The sequence below is a fragment of the Mizuhopecten yessoensis genome, unplaced genomic scaffold (genome assembly GCF_002113885.1).
Source record: "Mizuhopecten yessoensis strain PY_sf001 unplaced genomic scaffold, ASM211388v2 scaffold716285, whole genome shotgun sequence".
Classification (NCBI taxonomy): Eukaryota; Metazoa; Mollusca; class Bivalvia; order Pectinida; family Pectinidae; genus Mizuhopecten; species Mizuhopecten yessoensis.
This window is the reverse complement of record NW_018480040.1, coordinates 150,387-177,652: the sequence shown is the minus strand read 5'-3', so window position 1 is coordinate 177,652 and position 27,266 is coordinate 150,387. Positions and strand designations below refer to the sequence as shown.

The 27,266-nt window shown below is 35.0% G+C and overlaps 2 protein-coding genes across 3 annotated transcripts; both read left to right on the top strand.

Moving 5' to 3' along the window:
• The first annotated feature begins 1,137 nt into the window (after positions 1–1,137).
• On the top strand, positions 1,138–3,751 carry LOC110442635. 2 transcript variants are annotated; one of them, XM_021486325.1, is made up of 4 exons: positions 1,138–1,215; positions 2,588–2,743; positions 3,004–3,105; positions 3,569–3,751. In XM_021486325.1, the coding sequence occupies exons 1-4, from the start codon at positions 1,171–1,173 to the stop codon at positions 3,725–3,727; spliced, it is 462 nt and encodes a 153-aa protein (XP_021342000.1). In that variant the 5' UTR covers positions 1,138–1,170; the 3' UTR covers positions 3,728–3,751. The 2 variants fall into 2 exon arrangements, with proteins under 2 accessions (XP_021342000.1, XP_021342001.1); XM_021486326.1 differs by having other exon boundaries at positions 1,182–1,253.
• Positions 3,752–13,488: 9,737 nt separating this feature from the next.
• Positions 13,489–16,135, top strand: LOC110442632 (homeobox protein 2-like). Its single transcript, XM_021486319.1, has 5 exons — positions 13,489–13,551; positions 14,178–14,531; positions 15,044–15,145; positions 15,404–15,532; positions 16,071–16,135. Exons 1-4 carry the CDS (start codon positions 13,501–13,503, stop codon positions 15,527–15,529), a joined length of 633 nt encoding a protein of 210 aa, XP_021341994.1. The 5' UTR covers positions 13,489–13,500; the 3' UTR covers positions 15,530–15,532; positions 16,071–16,135.
• The last annotated feature ends 11,131 nt before the right edge of the window (positions 16,136–27,266 follow it).

Genomic DNA, 27,266 nt, shown 5'->3' with positions numbered 1-27,266 from the left:
ACTTGTGTATGTGTGTGACCACATAAAAGTAGTTCTTCTTCCGGGTCACATCAGTGGCATCGGGTTTATTGTGGAGAACGTGCAAAGAGCACGTGTAGCTTGTCTCAACCCTAGGTCGAGACAAGGAAATCTCACACCGGTAAAAGTAAGGATAAATCTGTCCAGTGTAAGAGAAATAAATCTGAATTCAAGGTATTTCTGACCAAAAATAAAAAAAAACAAAACATATTTGTGAAAACCAGAAAAAACCTTGTGGGGCATAGACCTTATATTATTTTTTATATTTAACGTAAAGTTAACAATGCTGACTATGCAACAGTGTGACAAGTGCTGATCCGATAAGGAAAGGGAGTTGACCGAACAACATCGGGTCTATCAACTCTGTCTGTAAATAGTAACTAATTCCTTAGCATTGCAAAAACTTACACGATGTCGCCAAAACGTGCGAGCCCTTGTGTCAATATGCCTGCTGTTATATTCAGTGTTGCACAATTCATTATATTACAGATACAGAGAAAGATAAACTAATATATAATTTTGTCCAAATGAGGCCATTTGTGATTTTAATCCCCCACTTGAGCCTCTGGTCTTTCCAAGTTGACCTTGATCATACTATTACGTGACGCGCATAAGATCAATGTACATTTATACGAAATATATCTGATCGATGAAAGCCACCAGAATGCTTTCAATGGCACCCTTCCTTAACAATTTTGGCCACAAAAGAATAATACATTGTCAAACAAGTATTCCATGTCACGCTGCCAAAACTGAATACATAGTTCAGCTGTATGCAAGTAGGAATCGTCACTAGAAATGCGAAGTGATAAATTATTTGCATAAAAAAACAAAGTATGTAGTCGATACATGATGTATGACAACATTATTGGTCATCTTGCACTCGTTTGACTCAACAGGCAGTCATAGGTAATGGACGTATGGAGCATTGTAAACATGTTAACATGTTAACATCTTACACATTTTACGGATTTTGTCATTTAAAAAATCAGGTGATAAAATTTGTATTTCAAAATTTGAATGTTAAGATAAAAGTTTTAAAAGCTTATAACGTAGAATGTTATGTATCGACCGCCCCTTTGGTTCCTCTCTGTCTCCAGTTATATATCGTATGTGAATGGAACTGTGTCACTCTTGACATTTCACTTCTACATGATGAACTGGTCGTTAGCTATCGCCGTGTGCCTGATTGGGCAGGTATGTTATTAACGCACTCCGATGAAAATATACACAAGGTGCACTTTACATCTTTCATTTGTAATATAGGGGCTCATGTTGTCCTTAGTATATTGGATGTGTGCTTGTTTCAAATTGGGCCATATGTGTTAACACCGTGGTATTTTAAAACTTTGTTTAACAAACTTAATTACCTTTTAAAATAAGTTGTATTGTTTTTTGTTTTAAATATGATCTTATTGGATTTAGTGTTTATTTCTATTTATTACATAGAGGAATTTTGTTTATTATCAGCTTAATACTATATGCATTTCATGAGTATGGTAGATTACCAATATTTCCAGTGGGTACATCGCATGAGTGAACATTTTGGTATACCCTACTATACACGTGATCTTTTAAACTCTCTAGAACGACAACCTCCTTAGTGAATCTAGACAGTTTGAGATATACAGTAATAGCTTATCTTTGGCGCTATATTCATAGAATGCGATCACGTCTGACAACAAGATTGCTCACTATTTCAAATAGTCTACTATATACAAACAGTCATACAATTTTCTTCTAAAATATGGTGAAATCTTTTTTGCAAAATGATCAATATTAGAGTAAGAAAAAATATACTGGTGTTTAAAGCAAAGACGTACATACAGAACTAATAATTTCTCAGTCGCCTCACCTACATGTGTTTCAAAAACCCTGTGCTTCTGATGCAGTGGGGATTAGAAGTTTTGATTGGCGTAAACCAAAAAACGAATATTGAGCAGTGAGAAAGATATCGGTTTTATTACGATGATTTTTTCTAATGACTAGGATAAAAACATCAATCATCGAACGTTTATCCTTAAATGTGTAATTATTATTTTTGATAATGAAACAGTATTTGTTTTTTTATAGTTTATTGGTTTTGGTTAAAAAGAGGTGTTTAGATAGTGTTGAATGACTTACCTTTCGCGGGTTTTAAATACCTATATTCATTTTTAATTTCTTTACTAATTAAATAAAACTAGTTATGTTAAAGTTCTTTTGTAAACAAAAATGAATAGAATGGTCTTTGCAAATAACATCAACCATGATATTTTTATGAATACTTGACCCATTTCTATATAATCAAGCCTGCTTTAATTTTTACTGATCTGACACATATATTTATCGTATTACTTGATTTGTGTTAGGGTTTAATTGGTTAAATGCGTGTATAATGAAAAAATACTTATTTATTCGTGCAATATACAGTAAGAACTTTATAATACTTATGAAATTTGGCTGAGACAGTGGTTGCATATGATATGCTCCCAGAATATTACCACAACCTTTATAAAGGGAGCACTTGGTGTGCGGTAAATAAATCATTCTTTTGTGTAATTTGTGTGTGTGTGTTTTTTTTTTACAGATATCTGGATTTACTGTATTGCAAGAAACAGTAACACCATCATTTCTAGATCTGCTAACAACACAAGAACCAATGCCATCAACCACCATTCGTCATCATAATGTCAACGATGCAAACGAGTTCGACCAGGCTTTGTTTTTTTATGACGCTCCGACGGTATGTACCCGTTAAGAAAATTTAAAAAAAAAATGATACATTTAAAAAAAAAAAAAAAATGGTTTTTCTATAATTTCGGTCCCTAGTATCACCGGTGAGTCCTAGAAGGACGGAACAGCTGTGAAGTACAGTGTTATTCGTTTTTAGCATACTTTATCTACATGCATTATCAAATTGTACAGGAGCAGTCCAATGTGTGAATTTTAGGTTCATCGTTTTGATATACACTAACCTGTATACATGAATTTCTTTTTCCATAGCATCAACTGGCTATGAAGCTTGGGCATTACTGTTACCTCCATGGCGTCACGTCATCGCAACAGCCATTAATACATACTGCAGATGGACTTATAAAATTCGAAGTAAGTAGAAGTACAGCATATACCTTCATCAACTGACAATAGCTTTATCAAACATAGAGTGAAAATGTAATGGCCTGTGTCATGTACAAGTCCATAAATGAACATTTGCCAGACCCACCATATTGTTTCGCTTGTAATACTATGTTCACTGTTAACCATATTATGATCACGTGGAAGTGATCTTCAACAGTTATGTGACATATGTTTCAATGTACAAAATTTCTATGAACTTTTTGGACAAGTCCCTGTGACAACTAGATATCATTAGGTTCATACAAAATATAAGCCTCTATAATATAAAATACTGTTTACACTACTTGTAGAATATATATATCTATTGATACAACATTTACCAATTGGTGTCATTTGAATTTCTGTTTGAAGTTGAAGGCCAAAACTGACATTCTTGTGTTGAGGGGCGGTAAAGCCTGAAAAAAGAAACTGACTGACTTTTTATTTTCAGAGTATCTTGATGTACCTCGTAGCCGCTGGCATGCATACCCAAATGACCCATGAAGATGCTAAGACATTAAGTAGGGATGTTGAACACTTTTGCGCAGGACATGACATACTTGTCTTGAAAAGGATTCATCATAGCACTACCAAAAGTACAATTGTGTGAATAAATTAGAAACAGGTTTTTCAATGAAGTATTTTATTATTACTCTCTTATTCAGCAAACATATTGGAAATCGAATTGAAGTTACATAAACACACTGAAACATAATACAGGTAAAAATATTGTACATATTTCAAACACTTCACGGATTATAATTATCCTATGGAGTTTGCTTTGAGTGTAATCTCGACTCAACAAAATAGGATCCAGTTAGCCATATGGTTTATTTATTGTCAATATATACAGCTCTGATGAAAAATTGATAACTTATTGTTTTGTTTAAACATTAAGGACACATTTTATTAACAACTATGTCATCAGTATGAGTAATAAAATAGATCGAGTTCGTGCGATTAGTATTGAATTTCACCAATACCTGGTATGTCCTCGACTAATCGTATACTAATACTTTCTTGTGCAGCATTCCCTAGTTTTGGTCACTGTTACAAATCTGGTAGGTGTACTAAGTAATTTGCAAAACGATTAATCCAGTGAGTACTAATTCCTTTGCAAAGCATCCCAAACGTCCAGCATATTTGTCGACATAATTCTTGTCATCTTCTTTATGTGACATTAATGTTTTCCTTTGGGTTTATGTCAGGAATAATATCCCCGTTATCGTTATATTTAATTTCTACTTGATTCTAAAATGTTTTTAAGTTCATCTTATTATGACAATATGTAGAAACTTATATAAAAAGATAGAGTCCTTTTAAGTGAACGCTAAACATTCGGAAACCATCCTTCGAATAATTCCTTTAGTATCGGACTCAGTTAACAAATACCTACCCCCCACAACACCCAGTAAAAAACTTCTGAAAAACAATAGCCGGTTTTTAACTGATGTTTACAGATATAAATATTCGTAGGGTTACGAAAATATTGATGAAAATTGTATTGCTTCTGTTAAGATTGGTTTGCCTATTAAATAACAACTGTTGTCACCCGATAAATCAATAAATCAAATAAGATAACAGCGCTATCTCTTATTTACAAAGAGAGAGAGAGAGAGTCGACAAAAGAATATCAAATTGAAGAAAGCTGCTTATAACAAGCGAAAGTGTTTCATCACATTGTTTTCAAAACTAAATGTTAGAAAATGAAACAGATTTACAATGTATCAATCAAAAACCGAATTAAAAGGTCAGTATGAAAGACAGCAATGAGAACAGAGGTTCCTTAACGGAATAATATTGCTGAACATACCCAATAAATTTGCTCCATATACATTACTGTTCACGTGGCTTAACATTGAAAACACTTCTTTATTACACCAGGGACAATTCTGTTAGTCCCCCGAACAAGCCTTTACTTGAAACTGAAGCGCCAGAAAGAAATTAATTATAACTACATACTAAGTTTTGAGCATAATCAGACATAGAGATGGACAAAACGCACCACCTTGTTTTTCACTCATAGATGTGTTAACCAATCAGAAGCAATAGAGGCCATGTTTGATGACCGATCAGGAAAATGTAGCACGTTATACAGGACACGCCCATCATTGTTCACATACCCTTCATAAGTACCAGGCACGTATTTTCTAAAGAAAAACAAACCCATTTAGAAAGCGTTTGACGGAGGTACAATAATAAGAAGAAACGTATCAAAAGCAAGTTCGTTTCGGGGTATAAAAATGGAAAGACAAAGACATAAAGATATGAATGTCAATAAAACACTGTCTTCTCGGCGTTGTCAGATTCATATCTTTACATTTGCCTACGGTATCGCAATGGTGCCCACCTCGTTACCAGTATCTCTGACAAATTTGACGACCATGACTACCTGAATGTATACACACGAACAAACTATCACCCTCCTTTGATTATAATGCTCTGTGTTATATTAAATAGACAATTTAAGAAACATGCTCGTGCACTACCGAATGATGACTACTCCTTCGGTGCCATAATTATTCTTTTGTTTCACCAACTGCTGTATTTTTTGTCAGTTATAAGTATTCTACAAGCCTCATGTTTTGTTATTGTGTCCAGTCTATACACTACATGGCGTGTTCAACTCACCAATGCTTTTTGTTTATACTAATCCACATTTCCCCCTTCGAAACAAAACAAAGTAGTTCTTCTATTGCAACTCTTTAATTTAATTGTTTGAAAAATATGCATCCAAAAAATGTAACAGTTTGTGTGCTAAAATAATATCTTTATTAAAAAAATCCAATTGTTTCTACGCAACATGTACAAACACACAAAACTTAACAAGACGCGGATGTAGAATATCAGTTTTACTGTGATGCAGCTTCGCCGACGAGGTGGGACATGAAACGAGCCTACATTTTAATGTTAAACGTGCAATTTGCAAAACTCGAGTTTGTAAGCATCCCTGACGTCGATTGCACATTTGAGGAGAGAAATGATGGTAAATTTGGACGTGTTACTGTCGAATTATTTTCGACAACAGGCATAGGATTTGTGTCAATTGCCGAGACAGAGGTGTCGAGGCCTGAGTTCATGGATGTCAGTGTAGCACTAATGGACCGTTTCTGGGCAGTGGAGCAATCTCTACATGAACAAAAATGTTATTGCTTCGAAGCCCGCATCAGACATGCGTTGGATAAACGATGCTCGTAAACAGTGGGCGGTATAGCTTTTTGAAAAGCCTGCCTGTTTACAGATGTCCGGGAGGAAGTTGGTGAAGGTAGATTTACCAAGGGCTTTATTAGTATACCACGTTTTTCAGTTCAACGGCGAATTCAAGGCTTCCTTCACGCACGTGTTGAACAGACGTGTAGCTTTGTCATCAGTTTTATTGATATATTCTTTCAACAGTCTGACGGGATACAACGATGTGCCAGTAAAGTACATACGTTTTTCGGCCATTGGCTCGTTATTGTAAAGACCGCACTGCCAGTTTTTCTGCCTGGTCAGACATGCACATTCAACACCGTTCTCGTCATGTTTGAAGACAAATGAATCGATGTTTAATTGGAAATGGAATTCCAATCCTCGACTCAAAAATGAATGGAGGTCATAAACCAAATTGCTAAACGGAGGCCGATTGGAGATTTGTTCGCAGTTTCAAGGTAAGCATCAATTTTCTTGAAATCGTTCTGAGTAATTATTTCTTTGCGCTGTTTTGACCGCGACTCATACGGTCTTTCAGAAGTTCCTTTAAGGTTTTGTTGCATGATTTTTAAAAACTCCCGATCATTGACAATGTCAATATTTCGACCTAGATCTTCGAGGTGTCTATTTATTGCTGCCCGTATATTTTTTAAACTGTTTGTATGATGTTCGTTATTGTTCGCAGAAGGCTTGGTAGCACTATCAGATGGTTTCTCTTTTGGTTTTGCTTCATAATAAAATTAGTGAGTTTGTGGGCCAACCCGTCAGCTGTGATGGTCAACATGCTGACATCGGAGCAATATGCTTCCCTGTGCCAATCTACAATTTAAATACAACCAACGGTTACAAACTGATAATTCATTACGCAATCAATAATGGCAATGACTTGACAGATATTTTGTATTAATTTATCTGCATTTCAATGGTAGTGTTGTGTTGTGTTACTCAATCTGACGTGTAGTAGATCTACTGTATGATAGCACCATGTCATTTACAAGAGTTGTATATTCATATATTTACCGGTTAGTTTATGATTCATGTCTGTCTATTGTTTACCTTTAAGAATCATTATGCCCCATTTTATGTTTCTCTTTGTCGCATCTGACTGATACATGTCCTCAAATCTCCTCATAGCATCTGCTGAAACCTTCTTGAACCTTTTTTTTTTGATGGCGGTGAACCTGATTCCGTGCCATTTTTTCCAATGGGTTTTGGGGAGGAAGGAGTCTCCGGTGGGGGGAGTCCACCAATGGCTTCAATATTCAAAACCTAAGGACCTACAATTGGCATCATGTCCGAGGCTTGGAGTGTTGATAAAAAGGTGTCAAAGTCGTCTCCAAAATCGAAGTCTAACAAGTCCTTTACAACATTATATTCCCCTGGTAGAGAAACTATGAAATTACCAAATGCACCAGCCATCATTCAGTCAATGCGTTACCGACATGTGAAACTGGCAGGTGTCCAAGTTAAGCAGACGACCCTCAATACACAGATTTCTCGTCATATGTTATTAATTTCTTGTTTAAAATTTTGTTTTTAATAAGTATCATCTTTAGAGTCTAGAAAACAAATAATAAAAAACCCTTTATTAACATTATTTAGATGTCTCGTTTGGCCGATGATACCAACACGTGGTTTTTGTTTGTAAACATGAATGGGCCTGGGTGACCTTTGACTTGTGTACGTGTATTCCTACGCCAATTGTTACGTCACCGGCTAGGTCACGTTCTCGACCCATTTTATTGGCATGTATACACAGTTGCTGTTAGTATGTTTTCTATGAGGGAAATCAAGGCAATTGTAAATAGATACATTTATTATGAAATACAGATATGCTTTTTACTTTATTTCTGAAAAATGATATGAATTGTTATATATTTCTACTCATATGTCTGGTTTGCTTCAAATTGCGTTTATCTGATTAACATTTTTCAAGGTGGTTTAAGATTTTCTTTTTGAAATGTGATATACAGTCCTTAATTATTTCAGTAAGGAGGTGCAAGTGAAATAAAACGGCGACAATATCTCTGTATTCAGGTTGGGTTATGCAGCTTGTCAAGTCTGAGAAAGATTGAAAAATGACAAGAAAAACACTGACATTATTGGCTTAACGCCTAAACAGAAAATAAACTACTATTGTCATTTTGAGCCATGTTTGTTGGGAGGGCCTTTCCCTTTATTATACCAGAACATACCACGTTTCCCTTCCCATGACCTACTACAAGGACACTTGACCATTATGAAATTTAAGTTCGTGGCTTTCTTATATCACTCACTTTACATACATGCTTTCAGGTTTATAAAAAAAACATGGCACGATTTTGCTGAAAGAAGAGAAGTTTGGTTAGTTTTAACGTATTTTGTGTTTTATTAAAAATGCATTCAGCTACATAACACTTTGCTGTATACTGAAAACGTCTTATAGAAATTATAATTCGTGTGGAGGGTCATCTACAACCCTTTATCAAAATCTTAGTCTTACCCATGCTTCTTGTTTATTCAGTGCATTTTGTACAATGATCTCAAACAAATAATAGTATATAATTATAATATCATCCATTGTTCCAATTATGAGACAGCAATGATAAAAGTTCAAGGGAAGAGTAACAGTTCGTGTCTTTTCTTATCTCTGAATAACACTGTCTAGAATCTAAGGCAGAAGACGAATAATAAATAATAATAATAATATACAGCATTTATATATCGCCCTATATAATTTGTAAAATTACTCTAAGGCGCTTTACAACATATAGTAATGGTTATAATTGTGAAAACAAACAACAAAGGCTTGCAATCACTTTCATACATTTAACAAGCAATGTGCACATAATTGAACAAATAAAAGGGTGGTATTTACATGACGACTTTGCAAAGATTCTAAAATGCAGACGTGAAGAGGTGACTTTTTTTGTCCCTCTTGAACTTGGCCAGGGTATTCGACTTCCTAATAGCAGATGGTAAGCTATTCCACAACGTAGCCGAAACCCTCCCAAAGCATCTGTTTCCGTAGGTCACAGTACGAGATTTTGGGACACACAACAAAGATTCTGACTCCGACCGCAGTGATCTTGACGGCTGATACAGGGTAACAAGTTCCTGTAGGTACTGAGGAGCTGTTCCATTCAGTGCCTTGTATGTGTATACCAGAATTTTGTACTGCGACCTGTATCGTACAGGTAACCAGTGCAACGAATAAAGCGCAGGTGTGATGTGCTCTCTCTTTCGAGTACGAGTAACTAGCCGTGCTGCAGTGTTCTGAACCCTCTGCAGACGACTAGTTAGTTTGTCAGATATACCACAGAGCAGGGCGTTACCATAATCCAACCGAGAGGTAACAAGTGAATGCACCAAAATCTTGCATGCATCTGCAGTTAGAAACTGCCGAATACAGCCGATGTTCCTGATCTGGTAGTAACAGGATTTGGCAATAGCGTTCACTTGTTTCTCCATGTTCAGAGAACTGTCAAAGTATACCCCTAGGTTTTTAACAGCTGGAACAGTCTCAATAATTCTGGCACCAACCTTGAGCTGGAGAGCCATTGTTTGCTGACACTTTGGGGAAAAGACGATTAGTTCCGTCTTTTCCTGATTAAGTTTAAGCATGTTGGCGTTCATCCAGATACTGATATCTGTCAGACAACACGAACATATGGATAACACAGTTTTGGTACCTTTTTAACTTGATATTTTGATGTAATATAAAAACTGCAATGTTACATATCTTAAAACGATTCTTTCCAATTTTTTTAATTTTTTTTTACTAAAGACAAAAAATCGAAAAATCTATTTAACGTATTTTGTTTATTCCATTTATGATGTCGACTTATGATTTTGAAAAGTTAAGTGGGGATCCAGTTTTGAACTATGTTACAATAAAAACATGTGCAACGTAAAAATCAAGCCACCATACAGTAACACATTTGGTTGCATTATTTGTTTTATACACTATATTTTTAAAACATGTACCAATGGATGCATATGAGCAATTCTTACAAAGAAATCAAAATATCAATAATAATTTTGAAAAATTTGTTGAAAAATAAGAATGATAAATAATCTTTTAAATATACTAGTAATTAAATCTTATCAATATTTATATTTTCATAATAAAGAATATATAATCTACAGATTTGGATTAATATGTATAAAAATATATCATATTTATCCATACTTACTATTATACTATTATTACATTTGTTTGTTATAGTAAAAGTCAAAATTACCAATTATCACGTACAGAAAGCTCCATCGTAAAAAGAAATGTTGATGGACTTTTTCGTTGGGCTCAGGTAAATGATTGTGGGTAGAATAGACAGCAGGTTTGGCGTATAGAAAGACAGAGTAGTGTTAACACGTCAAATGATCATTGGCAAATTATAAAGATTATGTTTTGTTGTCATTGGTTAACCTGCAAGGGAACAATGCATCATGTGAGTTACAATAACTTTCTATTTCAATTACATATAATTGGAAGACAGCAAACATACTTTCGTCGGACCAGTCGCTCTTCCCGATGTGAATTAATTTTGTGTTTCGTAAAATATCCCTTCACAGTGCCTCCTAGTCTTTTCACCGAATAATATATAGACGTAAGCTTAGTAAGTTTAGTCCGTGGATTTCATTTTAACAGCATTTTTGACAACTCTTCCATTGATAGGACATCAAGCATGCAGGGCATTGTCATTGTCGCTTTTTGCGTTATCGGACAGATGTCGTATATATTTTATTGTTTTGATAGTAGTAAACACTATTGCCGTATGCTAACTTTCACCTTGAAATTTCATTTTTTTTTTTTCAATTTTTATATCAGAATAGAAAAAAAAGCCGTTATTTAAATTCAAAGCAGATTAGCTCGTAAGTTGCAAATATATGTTTATGTAATGTAAAAGTAAACTATTATAAACGTGAGAAAAACAACCTCCCAGTTAAACATGTAACGCTTTGATGATACTATTTTAAAATGAAATAATAATTTAAGTTTTATTCAAATAAAAGAAAATTTAATTAAAATGATACAGTTATAATAATTTCAAAGCACATTATCTCACATTATCAAACTTGAAGTTCCCCTATAAGGTAACATGGTACTTGTTCTTTAGAATTGAAACGTAAGCCACTTGTGAATCTTAAACACAAGATACTTGAGGCTCTTGTAAGTCTTTAAGCAGCCAGTACAGACAATAACCCCTGATTCTGGAAGAGATCCAAATCAGTCCCATCTTGCAACGGTAGAATAAGATACATCGATTCTTTGACTTGAGAGCACTAGTGGTCATGTTATACTGTATAATTAAAATAAGTTAATATACAGGTATTTGATAGGGTTCATAGTCTAATGTTCTCTGTAAGGATCTAAATGTACCCTGTTACTAGCTCGAAGGGTTCAACAGATATTGACAGCGAACAAAGGACCACTTACCATACAATGTACTTAAGACATGTGGATCAAATTTGCTCGTACTTCATAGTCACATTCGCTAAAACGAAAAGATGATTCTCGAATGGTGAGATAAAATGCCAAAATACATCGTCATAATTGCCGTTTACCTAGCTATATGACACCTCAACGTTTAGTATAAACCATATTTTATTTCGTAAATTTGCAATTACAATATACAGAACATTTAATTATTACATACATGAAATAGGATCCGGAAACAAGTTATTAAACTTATATCAATCTGTTTCCTTAGCAGAAATGATAATGGATAATAGAGACTTTGAAGTAGAAGAAAGAGGAGAAGAAATAGGAAGAGAAGAAAGAATAGCATTTGCCATTGTACAAACGTTAACCTATGTAAATGTCACTGATGGCATAACGGATTTATAACAGTGGAAAAATGTATGCTGTGTACTACTACAAAGATGCTACGAAAATACCAATAGCATATGGCACAACTGAAATGGGGAAAAACCCAGGCGCGCGCACAACCACACCCCCTCGCACACCCTTATACACAAAACCGAGGTTTTTATGAGTGAACAATTATTGTATGAATTTAATAGGTAAGAAACGTTCCATAGATTGACAGAAGCAGTTAGGAAAGATTTTTTATATAAGTTTGTTCTGCAACGTACAGGTCTAGATCAATTTGCGTCTCTAGTGTTATGTTGGTGGATGTGCGAATGTCGTTCTGGGAGAATGTTTCTAAGATATTGTGGGGTAATGTTGTGTACTTTTTTGTGATATTGTGTGATTTTGTGGTGTTTCCGCCTACAAGCAAGTGTTTGCCATCCTGTTTCTTTGTAAAGGTTTGCATGACTAGTGAGCTTGGTGCCTCCTGTGCAGTTTCAAGTTGTATATTTTCTATCTTTTGTAAATGTAGGTTGGTCAGATTGTCCCAAACAATATCTCCATACTCTGATATCGGTTTAGCAGATGCCTTTTTAACAATATATTCAATATGGCATTGTCACCCACCATCACATGAGAAAAATACACCCAAGTGTTTATGTGCATTCACTTCGTGTACTAGATTCTCATTCATTGTCATAGGAGGATGGACTGATTTGTTTGCTTTTTTACTAACAATCAAAATCAAAGTTTCTTTTTTTTTTGGACCAATTAAATATTTTCCCCAAGTCCCTATTCAAGACAGCAGCACTATCTGTGGGTAAATCAACTGTAGCATACAAATGTATCGTCGGCAAATAAATTAATAATTGATTGAATCTTGTCGGCTATATCATTAATAAAAATTAGAAATAGTAGTGGTCCTAATATAGAGCCTTGTGGGACGCCTGCATTGTCTTTTTGCCAAGACGAATACTTATTATTGATGACAACTCGCTGATTACGATCCGAAAGATAGTTTGAAAATCATGACAACAATTTCCCAGTAGTTCCAAAACTCCGTTGTTTGGTTAAGAGACCACGGTGCCAAACACGGTCAAAAGCCTTACTAATGACCTACATCTTATTTCTTTTCCGTCTGTTTTCTGCTTAGTCTTACAACGTTTTCAAATAGTTACGCCATTAATTTGTATTTCTAGCTACCATTTTTTCATAAATTTGCTGCAGGGTTAATATTTTGTATATTTCGTTAAGGCCCTGAATATATCCAAGATCTAACCGACATAAAGTATATGTTTGGGAGAGTATTTGGACTTGTTATAAGATAAGAAAATGGGGGTAAAACACCAAGTATAAAAGGCTTATCAGTAAGGTTGACATGACCAGTCGACTACAACATGAACAACATTTACTTGATTGCTGCAGTGTTCTTGCTTGTCGTGGCATTGGTAAGCAAACTTAAACATACACATAGATAATAATTCGTGAGCATTCTATTGTTCATCAATAATGTGATTTCTTTGATAAATAGAGTCAGATAAACACAATTAGCCGCTCGGAGGAGTTGTCTACATGTTGTCTTACAAAAGGCGAACCTGGCCGTGTAGCAATTTCTTAAAAGTGATAAGTTTTCTGAATGGTATACACAAATGTCTTGTAGGAGTGTTTTCATTCATACTTCAAAGAAGTTAACACTAATGTTTGCTTTTATTAGTTCATGAGTGTTCCTGAAGCAAACCATTTGCACGATTTAAGGATTTATTTTGGCACTACATGAGCATGATGGAACACAAAGTCAAAATGGTATTTTTGTACAGTTTGAGCGTTAAATCAATCAAAATGACAGAAGTGGTAATTATGGACGTAAATATCCTACATTAACTTACGATTTGAAAGTTACGGATATCGATAAAAGGACGCACCATATTGTGTACTTATCCTTATCATGTTTGGTCGTCAATTAGCCTCGATTTGACTTCCCTTATCTGCAATAGTCACTTAAAGTAAAGGTGGTAACTCGCTGTCACACGTTTTACTGTTTCATTTTATTTGTAATTAACATTTTTTCGAATAGGGACAATCTCTTCCACAATGGCAACTTAAGAATGGTACCGGATATATCTATCCCGAATATGTCAATTACACGTCTAACCACAACCATAATCAACATGGAAATTACAGCTTTCCAAACCATAATGGTACTCATGGTAACCACAATTATCCTCATCACAACGGCACCCATGGTAATCACAGTTTCTCTAACCACAACGGCACCCATGGCAACCACAGTTACCCTCATCACAACGGCACCCATGGCAACCACAGTTTCCCTTACCACAACGGTACCTATGGCAATCACAGCTATCCTAACGCAAACGGATCTCGCATCGTGTATGATGGGTCAACTTTTCTTTACGACAGGTGGACGGTAGGTGATAATAAGTATTTGTAAGATTGTTTGTTACGTCATTCGAATTCTGATAATTTAAACGTAGTTTTCTAAAAAGCATTAAATAAATATGTACATGCAGAACAAAAAAAAAACCTTTCATTTATTAATTATGAAATACTTTATCATCTTTACTTCTCATTACAATATTGCTAGTTTATAGATTTTATTACGCATGAATCTGCACGCATCATACCATTTCTTAAATTGGTTGTAATAATGCAAATAAACGGTACCTCGAAATTCGTTTTCATGATGGTTTCTTTTACGTCTAGCAATTTATCACAGCAATTAAATGAAAAATGATAAATATTGTACATATCGTTTGATATCTAACGTTCGAAGATAGCAATATACATTTCAAACATAAAATGTGTGTTTGTAAAAGTTTAATGTTTCCTTTTCTTGCTGAAAAATCGAGATAATTATTTTATAAGATTGGCATGTGTGTATGAAGAATGAAGCGATAACGAATTAATTTCATTTTACAGCATACTATGGCATTGCATCTCGGCAATTCCTGTTATATTATGATATTGACACCTTACCAACAGAGCATGCTCAACACGAACAATGGCCTAACATCGTTAGAGGTATGTCCATATTTATTCACTCTTATATATTTCTAAAAGCAGCAAATATGATTTTGTTTTCTGTGTGTTAGATAACATTTAAGTTCTTATATTAATTTAATGGATTAGTCAATGCATGTATATAATTATCTTAAATTTGACATGGGCGATTGAGATTTTTCCTTCTATCCCCTTAATGTATTCAGAATTCTAAGTAAGTAATTTGAATCCTGATTGTGCTACATGCATTACAACATCGTATTTTCATTTATTTATTAGCTACAACTGATGAAGAAGTTGAGTACGGGACACAAATACGCTATTGATTTTCCGACTTTACTCTCCCTCGGAGATAAGTTTGCTCCCTTATGCCATGGAACCAACTACCTACTGCGCGCTAGCTGAACGGTAACTCTTTGGGATGAGCTCATTCGTTACGTCTTTATGTCGGGGTGTTTAATCTAAATAGTTTACCATTAAGGTGTCTATCCGTGTTGTCTCCCCTTACCCACTATGAGTTAAAAACCTTTGCCATAGAATAAAAATATAAACACATTTATAATCGCGGATAAGTATTGTATTACGACTTCATAGAAATACAAGAAATATAACAAGACGTAAAAAAATATATATTGTAGTAAACACTTTGTCGTCCTAACATTCAACCATTTTGTATGCTGAAACTAAGGCGAATAATGAGGTTGTGTCTAGAATGAACAGTATATGTAAAAAGATTTTCCATTTGTGGTATCGCTTGGAATTTAACGTATGATGTGTTTAAGAAATTGACCACTGCACTGGAAACATTCTGAATTCGCGATATAAATATGTTTAATTTAAACAAGGACAAACGTGACATTATTTGATTTTCATATGACTAATTATACAAAATAACCATTTTTATAAAGTAATACCCTAATTTCCGTTTTTATTCTTTTATATTCAGGGGGTGCTCACTACATTGTGATTTCTTCGGAGAATGAAAGATTCAATTAAACACGTACAAAAACACTTTCTTGACTGCTTATGTATTTAATGTTATTGGCGAGTTTCGACTTTCCAGTCGTGAACCTTCTTTTATTGATAGTAACATCGCTGCTTCCCCTACTATGCTGTCGCACATGATTCGGTACTTTAAATCTTGTTCCGCATATCATGACTTCTGTGATAGATGTGGACTGCTGACGGACATGTTATGGTCGCCATCAGGATTTCTTTGTGTGATATTAAGATCGGTGTTTTTGATAATGGGGTTCGTTGTAAATATTGCTTGTGTTCATATTTAACTCTATAGTTCTATCGATTTTGATTTCAATTTTTGTTGAGACTTCGATTTTTCCTTCTCTTCAAAACCAGGCATGCATGAACACCAAATTATATATGTTAATTTTAACAGTAGATATGTTTCAACTATGAGAATAAGACACACGTATGTGATTAATGAGATAAATTTGATAATAATAACATCATTCTAAAAATGAATTAAACTTCAACATACAGCTGGTTCGTTCTTCTAAGGCTCATCTGTGATGATAGGGGTCAAACAGATGGAAATCGAAATCGGTCGAAACTACTGTTGAAACAGATTGCTTTTAAAATTCATGATGAAGACCGATTTTGTAGAATATCAGTTAAGCAAAATATAAGTGTATTTTTACATTTACTAACGGTTCGTGCTTATTTTGTAATGCAAAGACTCCTTACGGTATTTGATGTTTTCAAATATAAATCCCTCATAAAATTTGGTTTATTCACTTACACCTTTTAACTATTGTAACCTTGTTACGAAGATGTATCGGCAAATAGGGTCGTGTGTGTAGTTAAATCGACGTTAGGGCCGCGGTTGCCGAGTGGTTAAGGCGTTCGCTAGATTTCCACTATTGGGTCGCAGCTTCGATGTCAACCTTGGGCAGTCACCAGGTACATTCCGCTGGTCGACGGTTTTCGTCCGGGTACTCCGGCTCCCCTCCATCATTGAAACCTATCTCGTCCTTAAATTTCGATAGGTGTTAATATGACGTAAAGCACAATAAAAACTTTAAAAATAAGACATATTGGAAACTCGGTCTGTTTCTTTATTAAGCGAAAAGTGCAGCAAAAGCTCGCAAAATCAGTTTTCAATTTCTGTTTGTGCTAAAAACTAACTTAACATGTTTTTATCATACATCATAGCAAACTGATGAATCTTATCCCGAATATTTAAGAAAGAGGTTAATTAGTCCAATAAGTGTTTGCTAATTTTCTATCTTTAACATTAGAAAACATCAGTTCTTGATTCATTAAACATAAGTGTGCGTTGTTTTCTTATATACATTTAAATCACCTATTCAATTTAAAGGTACTGGTTAAAATAAACCCAGAGATGTGTTGACGATTCTAACTGTTCGTTCTATCTCTATTTCGCAATATTTACATATAATTTACATAAGTAAACGGGAGGGGTCACAGTTTGTTAAATAGGACGAACTACATGTAACACACTTTTTACCTGAAGTCAATACAGTTCTTACATTGCCCTATATAGACAGAAACATCCTATTTATAACAGAGGCTATTATGATTACGAGTGGTAATATTAAGTCCACTTGGGTGGTACAAATACAGGGGTGAATTCTTTAATTTAGTTTTGGCTGTTGCCTCGCCTCATTGATTCTTTAAACCGTGGCTGTTGAGCCCCGCTGTCAATCAGACAGAAATTGTAAGGCAAAAGTAAAAAAAAAATATCAATCTTGTAACCTGTTACATGTAAGCGCCGTTGTCAGCGTAGGGAAGTTTACAAGCCAGCAGTCAAAACAATCGACTGACATTCTGACATCGTTAACTTTAAGAAACTTCCTATGATTTTATCAATCTTCGTCGGAATTAGTCAAAAGTCATTCGACTTTTACCTCGATTTGCGACTTTTTTCTTTTGTTTATACGATTTTTTGTCTCGTTCGTCAGAATTCTATTTCGATCGTACGATTTTTACCTCGTGCGTACAACTTTGTATCTCATTTGTACGACTTTTTATTTCATTTGTATACTTTGTTTTACCTCGTGCGTGTGACTTTCATTTCGTTCGTCGTTTTATTTTTCCTTCCAAAGATGGAACGAATAAGCTTCCGTAGTATAACCATATTATTTGATACGATTTTTTGTTTTCTGCTTACTGTAGCCCGATAATCAGGTCTCTGTTATCCATCTAAAACGGATTGACTTCATGAAAATTTGTAAGTAAAATAGTCTGATCTAACGAAATTTGATACTCAATTTTATAATAACACACAAAATCAGACTAAAGACATCATTAAATTTGTTTTGATATCACTAGTTCATTTGATGGTTACACCAATTCGCTTTTAATTATAAAACAGATCAACATATTGATATCAAGAAAATCAGTATATATTAATGAAACTTACTATATTATGAATATCTTTAGTTTTATTAATAGATAGTTAAACGGTCCTCAAAGTAAACAATAGGCGATATCCCAGCGTATCCGTACATATATGGAATGCTGTTTGGTTCTGTCAGATTTACTATGTGTCATCTATTAAAATAGTGTGTGATGCCATTGGTCAAAAATGTATTAATTTGTTTGTTTTTTAATTTGAAGTTATTTTTGTAATATGACGTGAAACCGTCGTAACAGTAAATAAGCACAACGCGGTCAGCACGTGCCTCTTTCACCAGTTCATGTTCATATTACACTATTTTTGCTCTTGACAAAATACATTTGCAATTATATGTTTGCTTGGTGTCTGTTATTTGCTCACAGTGTTTTGACATGACTTGTAGGCGTGAAGTGGTGAATTTGCATAATTAAGGATCCTCGTACTAGAAACAAAACTACAGATTGGAAACGGTTTTTACCAACATAACTGTAGCTTTAATAAATATCTTGAAAATGGGAAAAAATATAAATTATCATCAACAACAGTATTCTTAGTGTAAAAATGATATAGCAAGACTAGAACGGGATTCGAAACGTTGGATTCCACATTGTAATACTATCGCTCTAACCGCTTGAGCTACGTGTACCAGCTGGACAACGGAAGTAACCAGGCTCAAATATGCAACAGTTATATCCAAATGAAATTAAGTAGAGAATATGCTGTGTAGGATCCCAAATATTTTTCAAATTTACCATTTGTTTTCTTTTAAAAGTCAGGACCATATGGTATGATAACAAAATGGAAAGTGGCTGGCTCCAAGGTTTGGGCTGGTAGGTCAAGTCTTCTACTGGTACAGAAGATGGAGATTCCTGCAAGAAAAGACATGAAAATTGAATCGATTTCGAAATGTAAATTTATAATATATACACATTATACTTAGACTTATGGTTTTGAGTTTTTATTAAAGTACATGTGCTGTACTACTCAAAAATATAAACAAATAACATAATGTCTGAAGATCAGAGGAGATAACTCAATTTCAGGATCTGTAACAAATTCAGGACACCAGCAATTATTTAGAAAAAAGAGCCAAAAACAGACACAAAAGTAAAGACTAATAACTGTACAAACAGTACAACACCACAATGATAGGATTACAGAATGTTTACATAACACCAGCTGAGATGAAAGACAGTGATGGGAGAGGGCTGCTACACATGGTGTAAGGGGGGTATTCGTGAAGTGTAACCAATGTGTACATTGTGAGTGGAGGACCAAATCACTAGTGTATGCAGAGAAGAAAATAAATAACTTGCTAACAGACAACTAATATTTACCAAGTGATTTCAAGGTCAGCGTTGGAGAGGCAACTGTGTCAAAAACTATGATGGAGAAAGTTAAGGTCTGTCTCGGTGACTCCGTGTTGGAAATGTGCCTGTGGAACCTGTCGACCCAAAAGGTAAAATCTGTGAACAGACGGCTGAAGCAGTCTCTCCCATCAACTTTACTCGTAATTTTTCAGGGAGAGCTCATAGGGTGGTGTATCCTGTGAACCATGGACCCGGGACTGCCATAAAAGAAATGTGTAGTGGGGTTGGGTCTCCAATCACTGCTGGGAGCTCAGTGTCCAAGGACCTAGAATAAGAACAAAAAAGACATCATTGTGGTGTAAAATTCAGAAAAGAAATAAGAGACACAAAATATTCAAATTACATGACTGTAAAATTGGTGAAGAAATTTATGTGAAAGACACATCATAAAGAGTTATGATTGAGAAAAAGAAATGCAACATTAAAATATTGAGAACTTAAAAACTGGTCTTTGTTATTTTTTGATATATATATTTTATGTGTCCATTTGGCAATCTAACCACAATACGCCCATATCCTCCCTGGTCCATGCCCCCCTCCACACTCTACATGGGTGTATATTTCCATCATAGTATCTTACTGCAACTAATTTTCCCTCTAAATTCTGCCAAAACACATCCATGATTAGATTCACAACAAGAAATATGCTAGCGAGTCCCATCATCCGGTTTCCAGGGACGCTCGAATGGTGTAAAACGTCATATCCTGCATCTTTCTATAGGGACCGCAGAACCAAATGATTTTCCATAGACGATAGTGTTTACCACTATCCTGGTTAAATGGGACTATCCACACTGGTTTACATGCCCTCATTTCGGAGATTCTGTATAGAATTCGGCACCAAAAGTTAACCAAAATTTACAACAAATTACACACTTAATAAACTACAAAATCGTAATTTTTTATAGCAATCTGTTTCAACAGTGGTTTCGACCGATTTTGATTTCCATCTGTTTGACCCCTATCATCACAGATGAGCCTTAGAAGAACGAACCAGCTGCATGTTGTAGTCTCAACAAAACCTTAACTTGAACTCAAAATCGATAGAACTAGGGAGACCCGTTATCAAAAGCACCGACCTTATTTTTAACACAACTTCTATCTTTAGAAAACCTGTGTTGTAAATTGTCCGGCAGCAGTCCACATCTATCACAGAAGTCATGATATCCGGAGCAAGATTTAAAGTACCGAATCATGTGCGACAGCATAGTAGAGGTAGCAGTGCTGTTACTATCAATAAAGGGAAGGTTCACGATAGGAAAGTCGAAACCCGTCCGTAACAGCGAATAATAAGCAGTCAAGAAAGTATTTTTGTACGTCTTTAATTGGATTTTTAACTCTCAGTCGTAATCACAATGTAGTGAATATAAAAGAATGAAAACGGAAATTAGGATTTGGTTTTATAAAATGGTTATTTTGTATAAATAATCATACTAAAATCAAATATTGTCGCATTTGTCCTTATTTAAATTAAATATATTTTTTATCTCGAAACCAGAATATTGCCAGTAGAATGATCAATTTCTTAAACACACCATACAATTAATTCCAAGTCATTTACCAAGGTTTAGGCATACACAATGGTCGAATGTGTTTGATGACCATGTTGTCCATACTATTATATATAACTATTTTACGTCATGTAATATTTCTATGAGGTAATAAATACAATTTTTTTCGATTATAATTGTGTCTATATTTATACTCTAAAACACAGGTTTTGAACTCATAGTGGGTAAGGAGGACAACACAGATAGACCAGTAAATGGTAAAATATTTACAATTAAATAGGCCCGTCCTTACGTGTTTCCTTTTAGTTGGCGCGCAATACACAGTTTGTTCCATGACAAATGGGAGCGAACTTGTCTCCGGGGAAGAGTACAGTCTAGAACTCTATAGCGGAGTTATGTCCCGTACTCAACATCTTCATCAGTTGCAGCTAAAAATAAGATGTTATTTTGCATGTACATATATCACCAACTGGATTCAAATTTATTACCTAAAATTCTGATATACAGTGACGGGAAAGAGGAAGAGAAACTCAATCGCCCTTGCAAAATAAAAGAAAGGTTACCTACATTGACTAAATATAAGACTGAAGTATGGTCAGACACACGGAAAACATAGTCATATCTGCTGCTTTCAGAAATGTCTTAGAATAGAAAAAATATGGACATACATCTAACGATGTTAGGCCATTGTTCGTGAGGAACATGCTCTACTGGTGAGGTGTCAATATCATGATGGTTTCTTTTACGTCTAGCAATTTATTACAGCAATTAAGTGAAAAATGATAAATATTGTACATATCGTTTGATATCTAACGTTCGAAGATAGCAATATACATTTCAAACATAAAATGTGTGTTTGTAAAAGTTTAATGTTTCATTTTCTTGCTGAAAAATCGAGATAATTATTTTATAAGATTGGCATGTGTGTATGAAGAATGAAGCGATAACGAATTAATTCCATTTTACAGCATACTATGGCATTGTATCTCGGCAATTCCTGTTATCTTATGATATTGACACCTTACCAACAGAGCATGCTCAACACGAATAATGGCCTAACATCGTTAGAGGTATGTCCATATTTATTCACTCTTATATATTTCTAAAAGCAGCAAATATGATTTTGTTTTCTGTGTGTTAGAAAACATTTAAGTTCTTATATTAATTTAATGGATTAGTCAATGCATGTATATAATTATCTTTAATTTGACATGGGCGATTGAGATTTTTTCCTTCTTTCCCCTTAATGTATTCAGAATTCTAAGTAAGTAATTTGAATCCTGATTGTGCTACATGCATTACAACATCGTATTTTCATTTATTTATTAGCTACAACTGATGAAGAAGTTGAGTACGGGACACAAATACGCTATTGATTTTCCGACTTNATAGCAATCTGTTTCAACAGTGGTTTCGACCGATTTTGATTTCCATCTGTTTGACCCCTATCATCACAGATGAGCCTTAGAAGAACGAACCAGCTGCATGTTGTAGTCTCAACAAAACCTTAACTTGAACTCAAAATCGATAGAACTAGGGAGACCCGTTATCAAAAGCACCGACCTTATTTTTAACACAACTTCTATCTTTAGAAAACCTGTGTTGTAAATTTGTCCGGCAGCAGTCCACATCTATCACAGAAGTCATGATATCCGGAGCAAGATTTAAAGTACCGAATCATGTGCGACAGCATAGTAGAGGTAGCAGTGCTGTTACTATCAATAAAGGGAAGGTTCACGATAGGAAAGTCGAAACCCGTCCGTAACAGCGAATACATAAGCAGTCAAGAAAGTATTTTTGTACGTCTTTAATTGGATTTTTAACTCTCAGTCGTAATCACAATGTAGTGAATATAAAAGAATGAAAACGGAAATTAGGATTTGGTTTTATAAAATGGTTATTTTGTATAAATAATCATACTAAAATCAAATATTGTCTCATTTGTCCTTATTTAAATTAAATATATTTTTATCTCGAAACCAGAATATTGCCAGTAGAATGATCAATTTCTTAAACACATCATACAATTAATTCCAAGTCATTTACCAAGGTTTAGGCATACACAATGGTCGAATGTGTTTGATGACCATGTTGTCCATACTATTATATATAACTATTTTACGTCATGTAATATTTCTATGAGGTAATAAATACATTTTTTTCGATTATAATTGTGTCTATATTTATACTCTAAAACACAGGTTTTGAACTCATAGTGGGTAAGGAGGACAACACAGATAGACCAGTAAATGGTAAAATATTTACAATTAAATAGGCCCGTCCTTACGTGTTTCCTTTTAGTTGGCGCGCAATACACAGTTTGATCCATGACAAATGGGAGCGAACTTGTCTCCGGGGAAGAGTACAGTCTAGAACTCTATAGCGGAGTTATGTCCCGTACTCAACATCTTCATCAGTTGCAGCTAAAAATAAGATGTTATTTTGCATGTACATATATCACCAACTGGATTCAAATTTATTACCTAAAATTCTGATATACAGTGACGGGAAAGAGGAAGAGAAACTCAATCGCCCTTGCAAAATAAAAGAAAGGTTACCTACATTGACTAAATATAAGACTGAAGTATGGTCAGACACACGGAAAACATAGTCATATCTGCTGCTTTCAGAAATGTCTTAGAATAGAAAAAATATGGACATACATCTAACGATGTTAGGCCATTGTTCGTGAGGAACATGCTCTACTGGTGAGGTGTCAATATCATGATGGTTTCTTTTACGTCTAGCAATTTATTACAGCAATTAAGTGAAAAATGATAAATATTGTACATATCGTTTGATATCTAACGTTCGAAGATAGCAATATACATTTCAAACATAAAATGTGTGTTTGTAAAAGTTTAATGTTTCATTTTCTTGCTGAAAAATCGAGATAATTATTTTATAAGATTGGCATGTGTGTATGAAGAATGAAGCGATAACGAATTAATTCCATTTTACAGCATACTATGGCATTGTATCTCGGCAATTCCTGTTATCTTATGATATTGACACCTTACCAACAGAGCATGCTCNATTTTTTTCGATTATAATTGTGTCTATATTTATACTCTAAAACACAGGTTTTGAACTCATAGTGGGTAAGGAGGACAACACAGATAGACCAGTAAATGGTAAAATATTTACAATTAAATAGGCCCGTCCTTACGTGTTTCCTTTTAGTTGGCGCGCAATACACAGTTTGTTCCATGACAAATGGGAGCGAACTTGTCTCCGGGGAAGAGTACAGTCTAGAACTCTATAGCGGAGTTATGTCCCGTACTCAACATCTTCATCAGTTGCAGCTAAAAATAAGATGTTATTTTGCATGTACATATATCACCAACTGGATTCAAATTTATTACCTAAAATTCTGATATACAGTGACGGGAAAGAGGAAGAGAAACTCAATCGCCCTTGCAAAATAAAAGAAAGGTTACCTACATTGACTAAATATAAGACTGAAGTATGGTCAGACACACGGAAAACATAGTCATATCTGCTGCTTTCAGAAATGTCTTAGAATAGAAAAAATATGGACATACATCTAACGATGTTAGGCTATTGTTCGTGAGGAACATGCTCTACTGGTGAGGTGTCAATATCATGATATAGTAAATATTGCCGAGATGCATGGCCATAGTGTGCTGTGAAATAAAATCATTTCGTTTACACGTCATTCTTCTTTTTATGGCCTTCGGTATACTAAAATGTATGCCGATTGATGACATTCTGTCGTTGCAGGAACCACTATCATCTATATCTTTTAGCAACAATTGCAAACATTACACTGTTGCAAAACATATTTATATATACTTAAAAGGCTTGTTTATTCAAAAAAATATGTTGCTATCTTCATTAGATATCAAAACACAATATTTATGATTTTATACATTGAGATAAATTGATAGACGTAAAGAAAACCATTATGAAATCAAATTTGAGGTACCGCAGTATTTGCATTATCACAACCCATTTCAGGGATTGTATGATGTATACAGAAAAAATGACGGATGAACTATGTATAAGGAATGTTGCAAAAACAAAAATTGATAAAGTATTTCATGATTAATACACGAGTGGCTTTATTGTTCCGTATATTATTATTATCTGAATGCTATTAAAAACAACGCCTTAAATAAGAATGACGTAACATTGAATACTATAGATGGTTAGATTATCACCAACCGTCCACCTGTCATAAAGAAAGGTTGATTCATCATAGAGGATGCGTGATTCGTTAGCGTTGGAATAGCTGTGGTTGCCATAAGTACCGTTGTGATGAAGACAACTGTGGCTAGCATGGGTGCCGTTGTGATGTGAAAAACTGTGGTTGCCATGGGTGCCGTTGTGGTTTAGGGTAACTATGGTTGCCATGGGTGCCGTTGTGATGTGAGAAACTGTGGTTGCCACGGGTGCCGTTTATAATCGCGGATAAGTATTGTATTACGACTTCCGTTGTGATGAGGGAAACTGTGGTTGCCTAAGGTGCGGTTGTGATGAGGGAAACTGTGGTTGACATGGGTGCCGTTGTGGTTTAAGGTAACTGTGGTTGCCATGGGTGCTGTTTTGATGAGGATAACTATGGTTGCTATGGGTGCCGTTGTGATGTGAGAAACTGTGGTTGTCACGGGTGCCGTGTTGCCTAAGGTGCGGTTGTGATGAGGGAAACTGCGTTGTGATGAGGGAAACTGTGGTTGCCTAAGGTGCGGTTGTGATGAGGGAAACTGTGGTTGACATGGGTGCCGTTGTGGTTTAAGGTAACTGTGGTTGCCGTAAGTGCCATTGTAGTGAGGGTAACTATGGTTCACTTGGACGCCGTTGTAATAAGCGTAACTGTGAATGCGATGGGTGCCGTTTTGATAAGGATAACTCTTGTTGCTATGGTTACCGTGTTGATGAGGGCAACTATGGTGGCCATGAGTACTGTTGTGATAAGGAAAACTATGGTTGCCATGTGTACCGTTATTGTTTGGAAAGCTGTACTTTCCATGTTGATTGTATTTGTGGTTAGACGTGTTATTGATATATTCAGGATAAATATATCCGGTACCATTCGTTAGTTGCAATTGTGGAAGAGGTTGTCCATATTGGAAATTCAAAAATGCATCCCTATACAGAAAGTGAAATAGTTTAAAGTGTGACAGGAAAATACCATCTTTACGTCTAGTGACTATTGAAGATATACAAAAACCAAAACGAGGCTTATTCACGACCAAACCTTAAAAATGACGCATTCTTTTATCGATTTCCGTAATAATTGGATTATCTAAGTGGTTGTTTTGCCATTCAATAATTCCAATCACGTTTTCCCCTGGTTTTACACCCATTTTCCTATCTTATAACTATTCCAAATACTGCCCAAACGTATGCTTTAAGTCGATTAGATCTTGGAAAAATTTCGGGCCTAAACGAAATATGCAAAATATAAACACTGCAGAAAAGTTAAAATATATGAAAAAATGGTACAATTGTGTGACCGCACAACGCACCAAAAGTACCGTGCGCGCACCGTCCGCACATCGTCCACACATGGTGCGGACAAATGTGCGATTGAACAATTGTTCGCCCCGTTGTGCGCTTTTCTCCGCACAACTGTGCGATTTGGTACAATTTGTTGATCAATATTACGGAATGAAAAAATACGGAAGGCTCGTATGCAATAATATACACTGTATATATTACTGTTTCTTCTCATCACAATAATTAAGATTATGTACAATTTTAAAATGCGTGTTACACAGTGTAACAGTGACCGTTAGACTGTCAGGAATGGGTTTTGCTCCTAGGTAACAGAACAGGTAAATAACAATTTGATAAGTGACCGGAGTTTTACCTAGCCTGTGCCTGACACAAATAGCTGATATGTGATACCGTATGAC